The sequence below is a fragment of the Sciurus vulgaris genome (genome assembly GCF_902686455.1).
Source record: "Sciurus vulgaris genome assembly, chromosome: 16".
In the NCBI taxonomy this organism is placed as follows: domain Eukaryota; kingdom Metazoa; phylum Chordata; class Mammalia; order Rodentia; family Sciuridae; genus Sciurus; species Sciurus vulgaris.
In genome coordinates, this window is record NC_136477.1 from 5,858,418 (window position 1) to 5,875,351 (window position 16,934).

Here is a 16,934-nt window from a genome sequence, read left to right on the forward strand (position 1 = left end):
CTTATAAACATGGAAAAATGGAAAACAGATGACTATGTACCCACTGTGGTGATGAGATAGTGCATGTTTGGTGACAGGAAATGTTCAGATGTAGAAGAAAGTTTACTGTCCAGCTTGTGGGGGTGCCAGTCCACTTCTGTAAAAGTGCAAGACTATTTATGATAATTACATAACAAAAAAGTCTGGAAGGACATGTACCCAAAAGGTAACAGTGGTGGGATTACGGGTAATTTATGCCTTCTTTCCTTTTTATCTCATGCTTAAATTTTTTCTGTAAGAAACAAACACACATCAAGGATTAAAAGCACTCAGACAGGCCAAGTGTGGAAGGGCACTGCCGCAGAGGGAACAGTGTTTGGGAAATACAGAGAGCTCAAGAGTGGGCATGACTGAGGAATGACAGCCTCAGTTCAGCCTGAGAGAGGGTGGGCAGGGGGTTGGGGAACAGAAGAGGGAAGAAGGGGCAGACATCCAGGGGTCTGGAGAGCCATGGGTGGGCAGAGGGGTGGGTTTCATCCTGCTCCAGGTACATGGTCACAAGTCAGAAGTCAAGAGGATGTGCTAGGCTGGAAACCTAGTGGCTGGTAGGACAGGCAGTCCATGAGGTGGGAGGGTGGACTCCTACTCTTTGTGGGTCAGAAAGAGCCAACGCAGGCAGAATACACACCAGAGCCAAGAGCAAGGCAGGACTGGGCAGGAAGGCACTGAGCAGCAAAGCTGGATTGTGGAGGAACCCTACAGCTAGTGTTTATGAATGGGATAGCCATCAACAAACTCCACAACCCCATCAAGGGGGCTTATGCCTGGCTGGCCAGAAACATTCTGAATCTTGAGGCCAGCACAATGGACATCCCTTTAGTCCCTGACCTTCAACAAAAATACACTAAATGAATGAATGTCTGTGCTGGCCTGCAATCTCCCCAATCCCTAGCTCCTTTCACTCTTCACTCACTCAGTCATTCACTCATTCAGCACAGTACCTACGTCTAGGGCTGCAGAGTTAATAAGGCTCCTGCCTCCTGGAACTATTGATATACTAGATGAGGAAGTTCTAACCTTAGTGCAGTGCAGAAACCCCATGGTGCAGGACTTCCTGGTTGCTATGGGAACTCACAAGCAGAACATCTGCCACAGACTGGGGAGGGCCAGGAAAGGCCTCCTCAAGTACATTCAACTCAAGACCCAAAGGGTTTTAGAGGAGGAGACTGAGAGGGTCACATGCAGGTTGGGGAAGAGGTCCCTTTGCTGCAGTGAAGAGAAGATCTGGAAGGAGGGTACAGGACTACTTAGGAGGTCACAGTGATAATGCAGGCAAGGGCAATGGTGTCCTAAACTAGGATGATGCCTGGGGAGATGCAGCAAAGGGGTGGACTAAAGAAACACCCAGGATGACAACTGCCACAGGTCACAGGCTACCCTCTGATTTCTGACCATAACCAGTGGGTGGACAGTGGTGTGATCCACTAAGGGACACTGGAAACAAGTGGTTTAATTTGCAGGACAAGATTATTTCAGGATAAACTCAATCTGTGATGAGGGACATGGAGTTCAGGAGTGCTTTCTGGTCAAGAGAGAAGTGGCAAACTGGGGGTATTCTGAAGCCATGGGGATGATCTGCTCCCCCAAGTGCCAGCTTTGAAAGGAGGGCTATGAAATAACCCTGGGGACTGCCTAACTTCGAGGCTTGGAAAAGGAACAGCTGTGAGAGAATGAGAGCGAGAGAGCGAGAGAGGCACATGGCTTCAAGGGTAGAGAAAGACAGCCAGGGTGGGTGTTTCACAAAAGCCAGAGTAAGCCAGAATAAGGGGATACTTCTAGAAGGAATTGTGGGGGGAAGGGAAAAGAAAAAAAAAAAAATGGAGTGAAGATTGGGAATTTGACAGTCTATTCATGGGAGAAGAACATGCAGAGCAGTGGCTCTCACCCAGGGGTAATTCTGCCTCCCATAGGACACAGAGCAGTGTCTAGGGACATATTTTGGTTTTCACAACTCCAAGCAGGTGGGAGCCAGGGATGCTGCTCAACACCTTACAATGCACAGCCTGGCTCCAGACAGAAGTATCCAGTTCTAAACATCAGTAGTGCTGACACAGAAAACCCCTGAGCAAGAGGAAGTTAGGAGGCTTAGAAAGGACTCTTGAACACTGATGGGGGATCCAGGCAAAGTGAGTGCTTGGAGAGCTTGATGGTCCTGGGAAGCTGGAAAGGGAAGGGATCTGGTCAGGTAGAGAGACAGCTGTTAGTTCCATTATGAAGAAGGAAGAGGTCATCAGCTGACAATGAGGGGGAAGTTGTATGCCAGAGGGAAAACACATTGAAATGGTGGTTTTGGAGGCTGGAGACACCCATGGAACAAGTTGAGTAGGCCAGAATTGGACTCAGCAGCATGACTATCTGGCTGGATGTAAAGGACTCTCTTGCTATGGTGGGTAGCTGTAGTCCTGATCAGTATAAAGCAGACTGGTGTTACAAAAGGACAATGAGGTAGCGAAATGTAAATCCTTAGCCCCAGGATCACCTAGTGAAGAAGTTTCTATATGCTGGAAGCAGAAGGAGAGAAATGAGGCTCAGTGGGTACAGTGGTCATACCTGTCATCCTAGAGGCTTGGGAGGCTGAGACATGAGGATCACAATTCCAGGCCAACCTCAGCAACTTGGCAAGGCCCTAAAACTTAGCAAGATCCTGTCTCAGAATAACAGTATGAAAAGGGCTAAGGATGTGGCTCAGTGGTTAAGTGCCCCTGGGTTAAATACCCATTACCAAAAAAAAAAAAAAAAGAAAGAAAGAAAGAAAGAAATGAGGGTTCAGTGAGCCTCACAGAAAGCTCCATTTGTGGACTCTAAAGATGCTCACTAGAGCTGAGGGCCATGCAAAACTTCTCTACAACCCCTCACTCACTGACCACTGCCCAAGAAGAAGATAAAACTTACCTCGGAACTGAACTAATTTCCAAATCATATCCACTGCCTTCACTGGCTCCCAAAACCAGTTCTCTCAGAACTAACTTCACCAAGCCTAGTTGTTTCTATTTGCACAGCTCATGTTCTTCCAAAAACAACAGGCCAACAGACACAGAAGTCAGATAAAGTCAGGTCACCCTCACAAATGAGACTCTAATGCTGGGAAAGATTCCTTTCCACCAGAACATAAGTGGGGAAAGGCAAGACTTCTTAGAGGTACTGAGGCACTGGAGAGTTTTTAAAACCCCTCTGATAGAATTCTTTTGTGTGTGTGTGTGTGCTGGGGATTGGACCTAGGGGTGCTATGCCATTGAGATGCATCCCCAGCCGTTTTTTTTTCTTTCTTTTTTATTTAATTTTAAGACACGGTCTCGTTAAGTTGCCCAGGCTGGCCTCAAAGTTGTGATCCTACTGCCTCAGCCTTCCAAGTAGCTGGGTTTATGGATGTGCACCACTGTGCCTGGCAGGACAGGACTCTTATTCAGAAGGGTATTCTAGAACATTCTAACACTGTTCAAGTTTTTATATTATCTAAAGTTTCTCTTTAGAAAGGTGTTTATTAAATCAAAGACTCTCAGATTTGGAAGGAGAAAAGGCTTCTGGGTTCAATGCCTCCATCTGATGAGCTAATTCTCTGGACAGCCATCAGACAAGCTCTATAGAGGTCATCCAGGAGTCAGGTATCTTGAAGTTACTAGGAAAATGTTGAAAGTTGATGAAGCAGGACCACTGGTACACTGGGTTTAATATGTTACTCTTTGTTCACGTATACTTGATATTTTCCATAACAAAAATGAGTTGTTTTGTTTTTTTAACTTTTAAATTTGTTTCTAGGATAGAGAATTAAGGTCCCTATAATCCAGGTGGTAGCCAGAGTACTCCTGAGAGGACTGCTCATTCCTCTCACTGTGGGGGATGGGAGGGTAGTGGGGGGGCAGGCAAGAAGAAGGTAAGAGCTCCTCAGAACAACAGTTCTCTCTGGGGAGAAAAGGAAAGAAACAGTGCTTTGGAGTACCAGGTCTTGTCTTTGCTTCAGAATCCCCAAAGTCACACTCTCAGAATGAAGGCCAACACTTAGGCAGGGCCTCAACTGGAACCTGGCCTTCTCTAAACACCAACAAGTAATGGAACATCAGGCCATAAGTGCTGCTACCCCTGCTTCATGGAAAGGGACTTGGACAGCCCAGGAGTCATACTGTGAGGGAGCACAGGAATAGGGCTGTCAGTTGCTCCACTCCTGTGCCAGAGAGTTCAAGCCTAATAGAGTACAAAAGTTCAATTTGATGGCATGACAATGAACAACAGGGTCCTGCTGCTGGCTGGGTTGTACATGGGGGTCTGTACAGACACATAGATAGGCCTGCCAGTACCTACCCAGGGCAGGGGGGCTTGTCAAGGGCCCTCCCACACAAGGACTTGATCAACCTAAGTAGAACAAGCTACTGGCCCCTTCTAGCTCTCAAAGCATTTCTTGTTTCTGCTGGTTCCTCAGTTTTCCTCTCCTCTCATGTCCTATTTTGTGGGTGTACTCTGTCTTACAAAGAATTTTTCCTCTTTTGGAAACCTATGTCCAAACTCATAAAAGGGCAGTGGAAAAACAGAGTTTGAGATAAAAAAATGAAACTTCACAGTCACTGCTCCACAGCTGTGGCTATTCTGTACTGAGAAATGTGACAAAGTCACAGGCAGGCATGACAGGGCTCAACAGGACAGCTGCTGGTACCCACTTGGCAAAAACTTCTCAGGTCTTTACCTGCTACTTTATCCCGAATGAGTTTTGCAGATTCAACTTCACCAATGCTGCTGAATAGACTTCGCAACTCGTCCTGGGTCATGTTCTGAGGGAGGTAGTTGACAATCAGATTTGTTCTCCCAATGTCGTCCCTGCAGTCTTCGGCCATGTGGTCTTCATAACCATTAGACATTGTATTTCTTAAAAATCTGTAAAGAAAAATAAGATCAAGTAAGTTCATATTGCAACTTGTGAAGGCAAAACTAATGCCTAGGTTCACACTTGGAGATTTTGACTATGGCAACAGAAAAATCTGCCCATGGATACTCATGGCAGTTTTACACATAATTGCCAAAACCTGGAAGCAACCAAAGCATTCCTTAAAAGGTGGATAGAAAAATAAACTCCATTCCTATGGTACATCATAAAATTAATATTCAGTGCTTAAAAGAAATGAGCTATTAAGCTACAAAGACAAGGAGGAACTTTATTTTTTATTTATCTTTATTTTTTGCAGGCTGGAGATTGAATATAAGGCCTTGCACATGTGAGGCAATCACTCTACTAAGGAGCTACACCCTCAATCCAAAAGGATGAATTTTAAATACATATTGCTAAGTGAAAGAAACTATATGACATTCTAGAAAAAAAGGCCAAAGTACAGAGACAGTAAAAAGGTAAATGGTTGTCGGGCATGGGGATGGAGAGGGACAAATCGGTGGAGTAGAGAGGATTTTTAGGGCAGCAAGTGTTCTGTAGTATTTTCTAATGGATGCAGTACATTATATGTTTGTCAAAGCCTATATAATGTATAGCACAAAGAATGAACCCTGGGCTGGGGCTGTGGCTCAGTGGAACAGCGCTTGCCTCGCATGTGTGGGGCACTGGGTTCAAGCCTCAGCATCACATAAATAAATAAAATAAAGGCATTGTGTACATCCACAACTTAAAAAAAAAAAAGAATTCTGATGTGAATTACGGGCTTTGGTTAATAAAATGAATCAATATTGGCTTATCCATTATAACAAACATACCATAATAATGTAAGATATGTACAGTCCCAGGTATGGTGTATGGAAGGAAAGGTCTGAGGGAACTCATCACAGTTCCTGTAAACCTAAAACCACTCTAAAAAAGTGAAGTCTATTAACACAAAACAGAACAACTTCAAGTTTACCCACATCCACTGAGAGGGCTTTAAAGTAACCTAGATCCAATTCCAGCACCACAAATTAAATTCCCCGTGAAGAGTGCTTGGGCCCCTTCTCAAGAGATTTCGACTGCTTTCTCCCTGTGTCCACTGCTGATTCCAGCTGGCTGTACTGCGAGCCTGTGATGTGCACCCCAACTTCCCAACCATGGACACCCTGTCTATTATCAGGCAGGCAGGCAGGCAGGCAGGCAGTAGTCCTTGTGTCCTGTATCTCCAAAGATCCAGGAACTGAGCTGCAAAGAGGTTGGTGTTTCTCTACTGGTCAGAGGAGCCTGGTTTTCATGGCTTTCTTGGAAACTACCAGCCTGCCACAGTCTTCAATTTCAATGACCAGCATTGGAACCCAGAATGGCTTTAGAGTAAGGTCTTGAGTGATACAGCTAAGAGCAGGGAGATCACTCTTCTTAAGTGCAGCCAACACTGGTTTGTTTACAAGTCAGCGTGGTGCCTCACATAAGCAGTCGCACATCCCTGCCTCTGAATATGCAGGCATCACTCACCTACCACCCAGAGATCTCAGTGGGCAACACCCACCCACCCCTTTTTCCAGATGCCTGGTGTGCAGTGTTATGTTTGAATACCCAGTGCCCATGGCCTTTGCCTTCTTTAAAAATAGCTTTGCCAGAGTTACATAAAACTCTGAACACATCTCTGGTAGAGATTTCCCACCTACCCCTTGAATACAACACTAGGAGAAGAATTAGGCCTGGCTGCTTTATCCCTGGTGGAAATGTTCAGGTCTTCCCTAGCCTACTATCAGACAAATGTGCAAAATTAATAGAATCTCCCAGTATTTCTGCTATTTATTTGAAGGTGTCTCTATTACTTGCTCTTTATAAAGTAGGTTCACGTTGAAAGAAGACTGGAAAGTTAGAAGTCATAAAATTAAAACTTCTGTAAAGCAAAAAGCATCATAAACAAAGACAAGCAGCAAAAACAGAAAATACTTGCTGTATATTATTTAGATCAAGGGTTCTCATGCTGAGCAAGTCTGCCCCCAAAGGACACTGGGTAATTTCTGCAGCCATCTTTGGTTAGTATTACTCAGGGGCAGGGATGCTACTGGCATCTAGTGGATAGAGGCCAGCATGCTGTTAACTCAACCTTCTGCAAGGTGCAGGAGAATGCCCATAATATCCAGCCTAAAATATGAACACTGCTGAGGTTAAGAAAACTTAATTCACAGTACCTAATTTAAAAAACTCACCATATTACACAAGCAAGACAGAGCAAAGTGGACAAAGAATATGATCTACAACTTTTGGACGCTGGCAATTCCAATACGTATTAAACCCATGAAAAGCTCAGCTTCATGAACAATGAAGTAAAGCAAAATAAAATGAGATGCTGCTTTCTGCCAGTCAGATGGAATAAAATCCAGGATAGATAAAATCTACTGTAAGTAAGCAAAAAGGGGAAAGACAGACTTATTGACCACTAACAGGAGTACAAGATGGTACCAACCTTTTTGGTGGATAACCTGGCAGTTCCTACCCAAACTTTTCAGGTAAATGCTACCTGTGACTCAACTGTAGGAATCTTCCACAAAAACAATTGCACATGTACAGGTTAATATGCAAGAAGAACATACTATACCCCATGGCTTGTAAAAGTATAAAACTAAACTTAATCTACATATATATTAAAGGGGGACAGCTAAATAAATATCAACTTTCAACAGAAAGCATTAAAGTTTAATTCAGAAATGCTACATGTATCTGTTAAACCATCTGTGGCTGTGAGATTTTAAAATAGATCATTAGCTCAAAAATAAACAAATGAACAAAAACATCTGCTGAAGCATGATTCAAAGCACACAGGTTAATGATGAAAAATTAAAATGCACACTGAAGTTTGCCTAAGATGTATTCAAACATTTGTCTTCTTCCTTTAATTTTTAGTTGCAGATGGACACAGAACCTTTATTTTATTTATTTTTATGTAGTGCTAAGGATCGAACCCACTGCCTCACATGTGCTAGGCAAGAGCTCCACCACTCCGCTGCACCCACAGCCCTGCTTTCTCCTTTATTTTTTCCTCTTTCCTCTCCTAACACTTTCTCTAAGAGTTAGGCATCCCTCTTCGGCTTTTTCCCTCATCCTGCTTTCATGGAAGATGAATTGGAATTAGCCCCACTTTTATCATCCTCCATGCCTGGTAAAAAGTAGACCTTCTAGCAGGGGTCTGCTCAAAATGGTCTGCAGGATGAATCCAATCCACTGCCTGTTTCTATAAAGTTTTATTGGAGCACAAACACTCTTACTTGTTTGTGTACTGTCCGTAGCTACTTTTTGCTACCATGACAGAGCTGAGTAGTAACAACCTAGTACCAACCATATGGCTCACAGAGCCAAAAATGGCCCACAGAGCCAAAAATATTTACCATCTGGCTCTTACAGAAAGTTTGCTGACCTCTGTCCTAAAATGCAAAAGTTTAAACTTTATTGGAGAAAAATCTTTTGTAACATTAGATTAGGCAAAGATTTGTTAGAATACCAAAAGATAGTTTTTAAAAAAAACTTTGATAAACTGGTTATCATCAAAATTTAAAATATAGTGCTAGAAGAATTAAAATCCAGACTGGAGAAAATATTTGCATAAAAGGGCTTATATTCAGGACCCTACCACCCCCATTTTTCCTCATGCATGCTAGGCAAGTGCTCTATCAAAGAACTTCCTTCCCAGCCCTAGAATATGTTTTTTTGTTTGTTTGTTTGTTTTGTTTTTTGCAGTGCTGGGGATTGAACCCAGGGCCTTGTGCTTGCAAGGCAAGCACTCTAAACTGAGCTATATCCCCAGCCTGAAAATGTGTTTTACAAGTTCTCAAAAGAAAAAAGAAAACAACCCAATTTCAAAAATACCAAAAGATTTGGACACTGTGTAACAGAAGAAAGATGGCAAATAAGTGCATGAAAAGATGTTTAGCATCACTGGTCATTAGGGAAATGCGATTTTGGGGGAAATGCAAATTAATGTCACATGAAGATACCACTACCTGTTTATCCGAATGACTAAAACAAAATCAAATAATAAATGACAACATAACATGATGTCAAGTGCTGCAGAAAATGGGGAGAAACAGACCTTTCATGTACTGCTGATGGGAATGCAAAAATATTATAGCCACTTTGGAAAGCAGATTGATGGTTTCTTAGTTAAATACAGACTTGGCGTATAACCCAGCAATCTTACTCCTAGTTTTGGTGCAAAAGAAGTGAAAACTATGCTCATACAAAAACCTATATACAAATGCTTATAGAAGATTTATTCATAGCCACAAAAATTCTAAACACCATAGATACCCTTCAAGCTGTTCATAGATCAACTATTACTCAACAGACTACTCAACAACAGAAAAAGTATACAAATTCATGATACTTGTATAAATCTCAAATACATCATGCTAAATGAAAGAAACCAGACTCAAAAGGCTACATACAGTTGAATTCATTTTTATAACATTCTACAAAGGGCCGAAGCACTGATGATCCCCAACTTAGGATGGTTGAAGACCTTTCATTTACAATAGTTTGAAAATCTCATTCTCATTTGAATTGTGGATTTTATTCTTTTCCTGGGTTAGTGATATGCAATCTAAAAATCTCTTGTGATGCTGTGCTACTCCCAGCCAGTCATGGGATCAGGAAGGTAAACCACCAATACTCCACAGTGAACTATCTGGTGGTAGGTTAGGTGTATTACATGCATTTCCCAGTACAATGTTTTCAAATTATGATGAATTCATCAGTATGTAACCCCACTGTAAGTCAAGCAGCATCCATATAGGGATAGATCATGGTTGCCAGGAGTAGGGAATGAGGGGAAGAGTTGGCTAACAGGGGCAACAAGAGGAAATACTTTTGTTTTTGAAGGATGAACTTTCCAGTATCTTGATGGCAGTAGTAGTCACACAAGTCTGTGTGTTGTCGAAACTCAACCATGGCACATGCCTGTAATCCCAGGGGCTCACGAAGCTGAGGCAGAAGGATTGTGAGTTCAAAGCCAGCCTCAGCAAAAGCAAGGCACTAAGCAACTCAGTGAGACCTGTTTCTAAAGAAAACACAAAATAAGGCTGGGGATGTGGCTCAGTGGCCACGTGCCCCTGAGCTCAATCCTGGGTACCCACCCCGCCACACCAAAAACAACAACAACAACAAAAAAAAAAAAAAAAAAAAAAAAAAAGACCTCAAACTAAACTAGGTATGGGGGTGCCATGTTGAATGATTCCAGTCACTCAGGAGGCTTCAGGCAGGAGGATCACAAGTTTAAGGCCAGCCTGGGCAACTTAACAAAATTGTTACAAAATAAAAAGGGCTGGGGGTATAGCTCAGTGGTAGAGCCTGTGACTAACATGTTTGAGACCCTGGGTTCAATGCCCGGTGGTGATGATGGTGGGTGGGCACCAAAGAACAAAAAAGCAAAACACCCTCAAACAACCCTACACCAAAAGAATGAATTTTCCCACATACAAATTAAAAAACACCAATTTAAAAAAAAAAACTTCTGCTTTGCTACCCTGCTCCACAGCATACTTGTCTTGTCTTGACAAGCAGTCCAGTCTGAACAGACCCCTGCAGGCCAAGGCTCAGGCTAATGCAACAATGGAGAAACAAATCCTCCAAAGCAGTTTCATGGTGCCTTGAGGTCATTCTGCTCTGCTCTCTAGGGCCCTGTCCTTGATCTGTTTCAAATCTTCATGGCCTGTGTCCTGGGCCCAACCAACCTTGGTGTCCACAGGATCTAACCACAACCTCTCCAACCATAGCCAGGCCTTGTAATCACCCAATTATCAATGCCCCCAAGTCACTGCAGCCTCCTGCCAGCTTCAAGTCAACTTGCTCAGCCCCTCTGGATTTCCCTGTCGGCAATCACAACCCACTGAGGCTAAGGGGTCACACTATCTCACTGGTGGATGTGCTGTTAATAAGTGGCAGGACTTGGTCCTGAGCTGTCACTAGAGTAGTCTCCCAGGCATGAATCACAAGGTTTCTGTGATGAGGCACCCACTAGGTCCTGCCTCAGCCTTCCCTGCCCAGCTCTGCCTCAATGTGCCATCCTATTTTGGGGCCTGTTTTAGCTACTTCCTTTGCACAGCACACTCACTCTCCTTTGCCTCCCTGCCCACCTTTTAAAAAGCACCTCCACCAGAACAATAGGTGGCAGTAGGTCTCAGTGCCCTACACCATTGGTGTAAACCTTTATTACTGCCCTAATCACTCTGCCTAGTAATTATTTGCTTTGCAACACTGTCAAGGGTGAGAGCCTAGAGGGCAGAGGGTACATATGTATCATGTAAGGGTTTCCGAGTAAACCCTTTGTGCCTAGCAAATCCAGCATGTGTTACACAGTGAGAGGGAGTCACTGGCTCTGAGACTCCCCCTCCCCTGGAGTCAAGTATATTAGGAGCATATATTTTATGCTAAAGAAGGCCAGTCAGAAACTGTCCTGACATTCTATTAACATATTCAGTACCAAACTTTCTTGGGATCATCAATGAGCCCTGTCCCAAAGAATCAGAGTCAACTACAGGAGGCAGAAAGGGAAACTTTGTGTTTAGCAAAATTATTTCCGCTGATGTGGAAAGGTTTCCAGTAACTGGAGGCATTAGGTAGACGTCTTGCTTGGATGATCTCAGGGATTTCAACTCTATCACAACTATTTCAAACAATATTGGTTGTGCCTGTGTGATACCAATGATATACTGTTCATGACTGTGGAACACTTGTCACACACAAGCGAGATACATGCATCTTTATATGTGACATAAAAACATATGCAGGTGGTATACCAGTGAGACTGGTCTCCATTAGGTACACATGAGAATCTGCATCACTTTATAGTGATAGAGCAGGCTTTTTAAATGATTTAAGCCAGGACAAAACTAGAACAGTCAAATATATCTTCAGGTTCAATCTTGACACTTCACACATCATCTGACAGGGCTTGGACTCAATTTCTAAGGTCCTTTACAGATGTAAAACTCTGAGTCTTCAAGGTAAAAGCCTCCGGTCACCCAGGAAACGCTCTGGTGCCAGAAAAAACTGAGGACACCACCTGACCCAATTATGAAGGCTCAGGTGGATATGGTGTGCACAGCAACTTACTGGCCTCTGTCCACAGCCTACAGAGGGGAAAGCCGCCTGGCTGGGGCTGCTCCTGCTAAGTCAGAGCAATTCTGTATCAGCCAGGCTGAGACACCAGTGTGGGGGCGGGGGTGGGGGGTGGGAGCAAGTGAGATGCAGCCAGATATGGCACAGTCCAAATGCTATATGTGCCAGAGGGGAACTGATCAGCTCCAGAGCCTTGCTAAGAGTCCCAGCTCTCTCTAGCTGGGTAAAGCTCTCTAACAAAAGCACAAAGCTACACGGCATAACAGGAAAAATACATGGGTTCTGGAGTCTGACAAGCCTGAGCTCCAACACCAATTCGACGGCTGACCAACTTGACAACAGTAAGTCACTTTCCTCCCTGAGCCTGTTTCCTAACATGGGGATGGGATGTCAACACCTGCGACACAGCACCTGGCACTTGATAAATATGTTTCCCAATCTCCCTGTCTCTAGATGCAAGCACCCTCGTCTTCTCTCTTACTAGTCCCCTCTTCAAATGCCCTCAACCCAGAATTATTCCGGGTGGTGACACCTCCTTCACTGTCCTTCAATCACCTCTCTCCCTTTTGTACCTAGTCAAGCACCAATCCTGCCAGTTTGACATCTGAGATACCTCTAACTCTCCCCACCTCTCTGCCATCATCCTTGATCAAATCCCTGTCACCTCTTGCCTAGACCAACTTCTAAGGGGGTCTCTAAACCCTCCAAATGACTCCTCTTCCTATATTCCAGTTTCTTGTTCACAGTGACACCATCCTTGCCATTGAGTTGTTCTGTACTGTTCCCTCTCCTGTGACTCTTTCCTCTGGCATAAAGGTCTCTTTGATGGGTGGCTAGATCCAGCCCTTTCTGAGCCCCCTGCTAACCCTACCTTCCCTTGGCACAAATGGAGCACTAACCACGTGCCAGGCATAGGACACGGCACAGGACATATAAAACACAGGAGCACTCTTACCCAGGCAAACAACATTCCAGGATCACTTTGACCAGGCTGAGGAACTCACTACTACCTAACCCTGATTTATCTCCAAGTTCACCTTGTGGACCTGCCTGGTCAAACCAGTCCACTCGGGGTTCCATAGCCTAGTTACCCCTGGATAGCCCTCCCCACACCTCTTTGATCACAATGACCTATTCACACAAAAACAAAACCACAATATCGGTTAATCATTTCTTTCAACACATTGCCAGACAGGCCTCTTCATCTTTAAGTCTCACACATCGAGGTCTCTTCTCCCTAATTCAGGTTCTAAGTTCTTTGAGGAAGCAATTTCTTCTTCCCACTGATAATGAACATGCAACTCAGTTCTGCGTTTTCAAGTTATGAAAGTGCAAGTGCTTTGTTGACTGACACCGGGGCTCTGGGTAGAGTGGGGATAGATCGCTGAGCATATGAGTGTGTCTCTATGCACACGCCCTGTGCCTTATCCTATGCCTGGCACGTGGTTGGCACTCCATCGGTGATGGGGGAAGGCAGGGTTAGCAGGGGGCTCAGAAGGGCAGGCGTGGACACTCTTCTGCCACCTTCCCTCGTACTGTACTCTGCTCTAGCAATGTTTCTTGTCTCAGTCCACAAACTCACTAAATCACTACTCTTGCCTTCTTGGTTTCTTTCAGTGACCACTCATCAAGCATAAGCAGAGGCAGACATCATTCTTTCTTGATCACTTCCCACATATAAGTACCCCAAGTCCTGTGACTCTGGACCCCTAATTATGTCTCAGCACTTCCCTCTCTGTTCTGATCACTGCAGTCCTGGGTCATATTTGTAACTCTTCTGACCTGAAGGAAAGAACTGCCTCCTGACTGGTTTTCTGACTTTTAGTTCTGTCCCTCTCCTGCTCTCTCTATGCACACCTGACTGCCTCTTTGGGGACTAATGGTGCTCAGTAGTCCCTCATAACACTCAAGCCTTATGCCCAATAGACCCATAATTATGGCCACTATTCACTGCATTCTTGTTGCTCTAGAAGTATCACATCCCATGTGGCTTCCCTAACAAATGGAGAAGTTCCCACCTCCATGTCTTTTTGCCCCTGTGATCCTGCATCCCACAAAGCCTTCCCTCTGGCCTTTGCCTAACCACCAAATACATTCTCTACTCTGGGATTCTGTGCTCACTTGGAGTTGGATAACAGTTCTGTTTTCTGCGCTTCCACATTGACCGGCGCATAACCATCACCACACTCAGTAAGTGGCTGAGACCATCTACACACACATTGTATATACCACTGCCTCCCTAGACCCTGGTGTGGGGCTGGGGACACAGCAGTGGAGCAGGGATTTCTTCAAACCAGGAAAGCCAGGCTCACTTCCCTTCCATAGGCTCGTTTCCTTTGGTCTTTCCCTGACCCCATAGCCTCAGGTTAGGCTCTCAACTTCTCTACTGCCACCTACGGGTGAAATGCCAGCATCGCGCCTCTCTCACCATTCAGCATTTAATTTGATTCAATAAAATTGAATGGGATGGGAACACATACGAGGAACAGTTGACTCGGGTGGCAGTCGGGGTTGGCTTCAAATGGTGAGTGGTGAGTGAGCTCTGGGATGGGTCATGTAGCATGAGGAAGAGATCACCAGGTGGCATAAAACAGCATTCCAGACAGAGGAAGAAACAGGCATAAAGGGTCAGAGTTGGGAGTACATGTGAAGATGAACATAAAGGGAGGGAGGGTTAGAGTATGTAAGAACTGGCATTCTAAGCTTAGGGCTTCTTACTATCTTTCAAGTCACTCAAACAGATCAACAAAATTTTCTTTTTTCCACTCAGAATTTTAATCAGGAGGGACACGATCAGATCCACATTTACAAAAGACAATCTTGCTCCAGTGTGGAAAGAGGACAGAGACGAGAAGCAGCAAGTGAAAAGAAGTGACGGAGCAAGCATCAGGAAGACAGCATTTTCATAATTCTCTCCTTTTCTACTTGTTGCCCTATTATCCCAGACTCAATATAACCAAAATGAAATTCTGCTCCCTCAAACCAGTGCTTCAACAGAAACATTATTTCCTGCCACATCTGGAGGTGTTTATAAATCTGGGCCTCCTCATGGACCTCAAAGTTGCAGCATTTTAAAACAGACCTCAGCACAGTTATGCACACAGATATGCAATGGGAACTGAATGGGACTCCCTGAAACACTGCCTGAAAGGGTGCCCTAGACCCTTGTAATTAGAAGCAGTAAAGCCCAGTAGTTTGGGGTAATCAGAGCTCAAATCCTTGCTCAGCCACTATAGTGCATGAGACGAGTCATATCAAATGACCCATCTAAGCCTCATTTTCCTCACCTCTAAAATGGCAACCAAAACAGTTCCTACCTCTAGAGTTGGAGACAAATGTCTGTGAAATGTCAAGCACATGGTAATTTGTCAATAAATACTGCCTATTATTTATAACATCATGTAGTTCATGTCTACCATGCAAAGGCCATGCACAACACGAGGGACTTCTCACATACTTAAGTGTGCACAATACTTTTGTCCTTACTATTTTAGAGATAAGAAAACTAATGCTAAAAGCAGCTGAGCTTGTTCAAGGTCTTGGGAGCATCTCCCAGGGCCAAAGGAACTTTTAGAAGATTATTTAGTTCAGGGATGGTTCTTATGGGGGTGGGGAGGATGGAGACACCCCAAGGTATCATCTGGAGATATTCTGGACCATCACAACTGGGGGCAGGGACAAGGATGTTGCTATTACCTAGTGGACTAAGCCAGGGATGCTCCTCAAATTCCTGCAAGGTACAGGGCAGCCCTCCACAACCAAACATTATGTGACCCCAACTGTCAGAAAAGCTGAGGTTGAGAAATTCTTTTCCGGCCAGATCGTCCTCCCAATCTTCCCCCTTCTGGAGCACTGGCCATAGAGATTTCATATGAACACTTTTGATAAGGGGGCTCTGTCGCTCCAGGGGCAGACCCACTCAAAAGTTCTTCTCCACCTGCCCTGTGCACAGTAGGTTCCAAAACTCATTTTAGTAAGCCTAGCAGCAGAAGATAAGGCAAGAGGAAGGAAGACCATCCGTCCCCCATTGTTGAACTGCGTGCATTTTGTGTTTTCAACATATGCATACATTTTACAAATCTAAACGTCCCACGCCCCACTAACAGCATTGTTAGAAATGGCGATCCAAAAAAAATTTTTTTTTTCTTTCCTAAGACTCCCATAGGTACTGAAAGGTTTGCACACTTCTAAAAGCACTTCAGACCGGCCGCGGGGCTGACAACGACCACAAAAGAATCTGTAGGATTTCCCGGGGGAGCGAGCCCGTGGGCCGTGACCTCTGCGCGCTTAAGGCGTTCGCCCCACTCCCCCGCCTCTGGCTCCACTCTCCCGCCCCCGGATGCCGGGCTTCCAAGACTACCGGGGCCACGGCTGCGGAGCCCGGCCCCCAGGCGCGTGCCCACGCCGTGTCCCCCTCGCCTGCCTCTCGTGGCGCCCGAGGAATCCAGCCCTGGGCCTGTCGCCCGCCCCCACGCAAGCCGGCTCCCGCCCGCCCGCCAGTCTGCCGCGGCCCGCGCGCGTCCCCTCCCGGCCCGGTGCGGCCTGGGCCTCGGCCGGTGCAGGCCCGCGGGCGCCCGCGGCCCGGCCAGGCGAGCTCAGGCCTGCCGCGGCCTACCCTGTCGGGCGCTGCCGAAGGTTCCCCGCCTCACCTGGACGCGGGCGGGCGGGCCCGGGGCTGCTCCGGGGCGGGCGGGCGGCGGCGGCGCGGCGCTAACGGCTCCGCTCGGCCTCGGTAGCGGTGGCGGCGGCAGCGGCGACGGCGACGGCGGCGGCGGCTCCTCCTCAGCGCGCACGACCCGCTCCGGCCCGCGGCCCGGACACGCCCCCCCGGCGCGCGCGCCCATTGGTCGATGTCCTCCACGGCGCGCTCTTCATTGGTCGGCGTGCCTGTCGCGGCACCCTAGGGCGCGCGGCGGAG

General features: G+C 45.8%; 1 protein-coding gene across 1 annotated transcript in view; it reads right to left on the bottom strand.

Moving 5' to 3' along the window:
* ELAVL1 (ELAV like RNA binding protein 1) overlaps positions 1 to 16,819 on the bottom strand; it is a 36,591-nt gene extending 19,772 nt beyond the window's left edge. The window contains 2 exon segments of the mRNA XM_079115219.1: positions 4,715 to 4,902; positions 16,666 to 16,819. Coding sequence (XP_078971345.1) covers positions 4,715 to 4,886 — 172 coding nt within the window. The 5' untranslated portion in view covers positions 4,887 to 4,902; positions 16,666 to 16,819.
* Between the last annotated feature and the right edge of the window lie 115 nt (positions 16,820 to 16,934).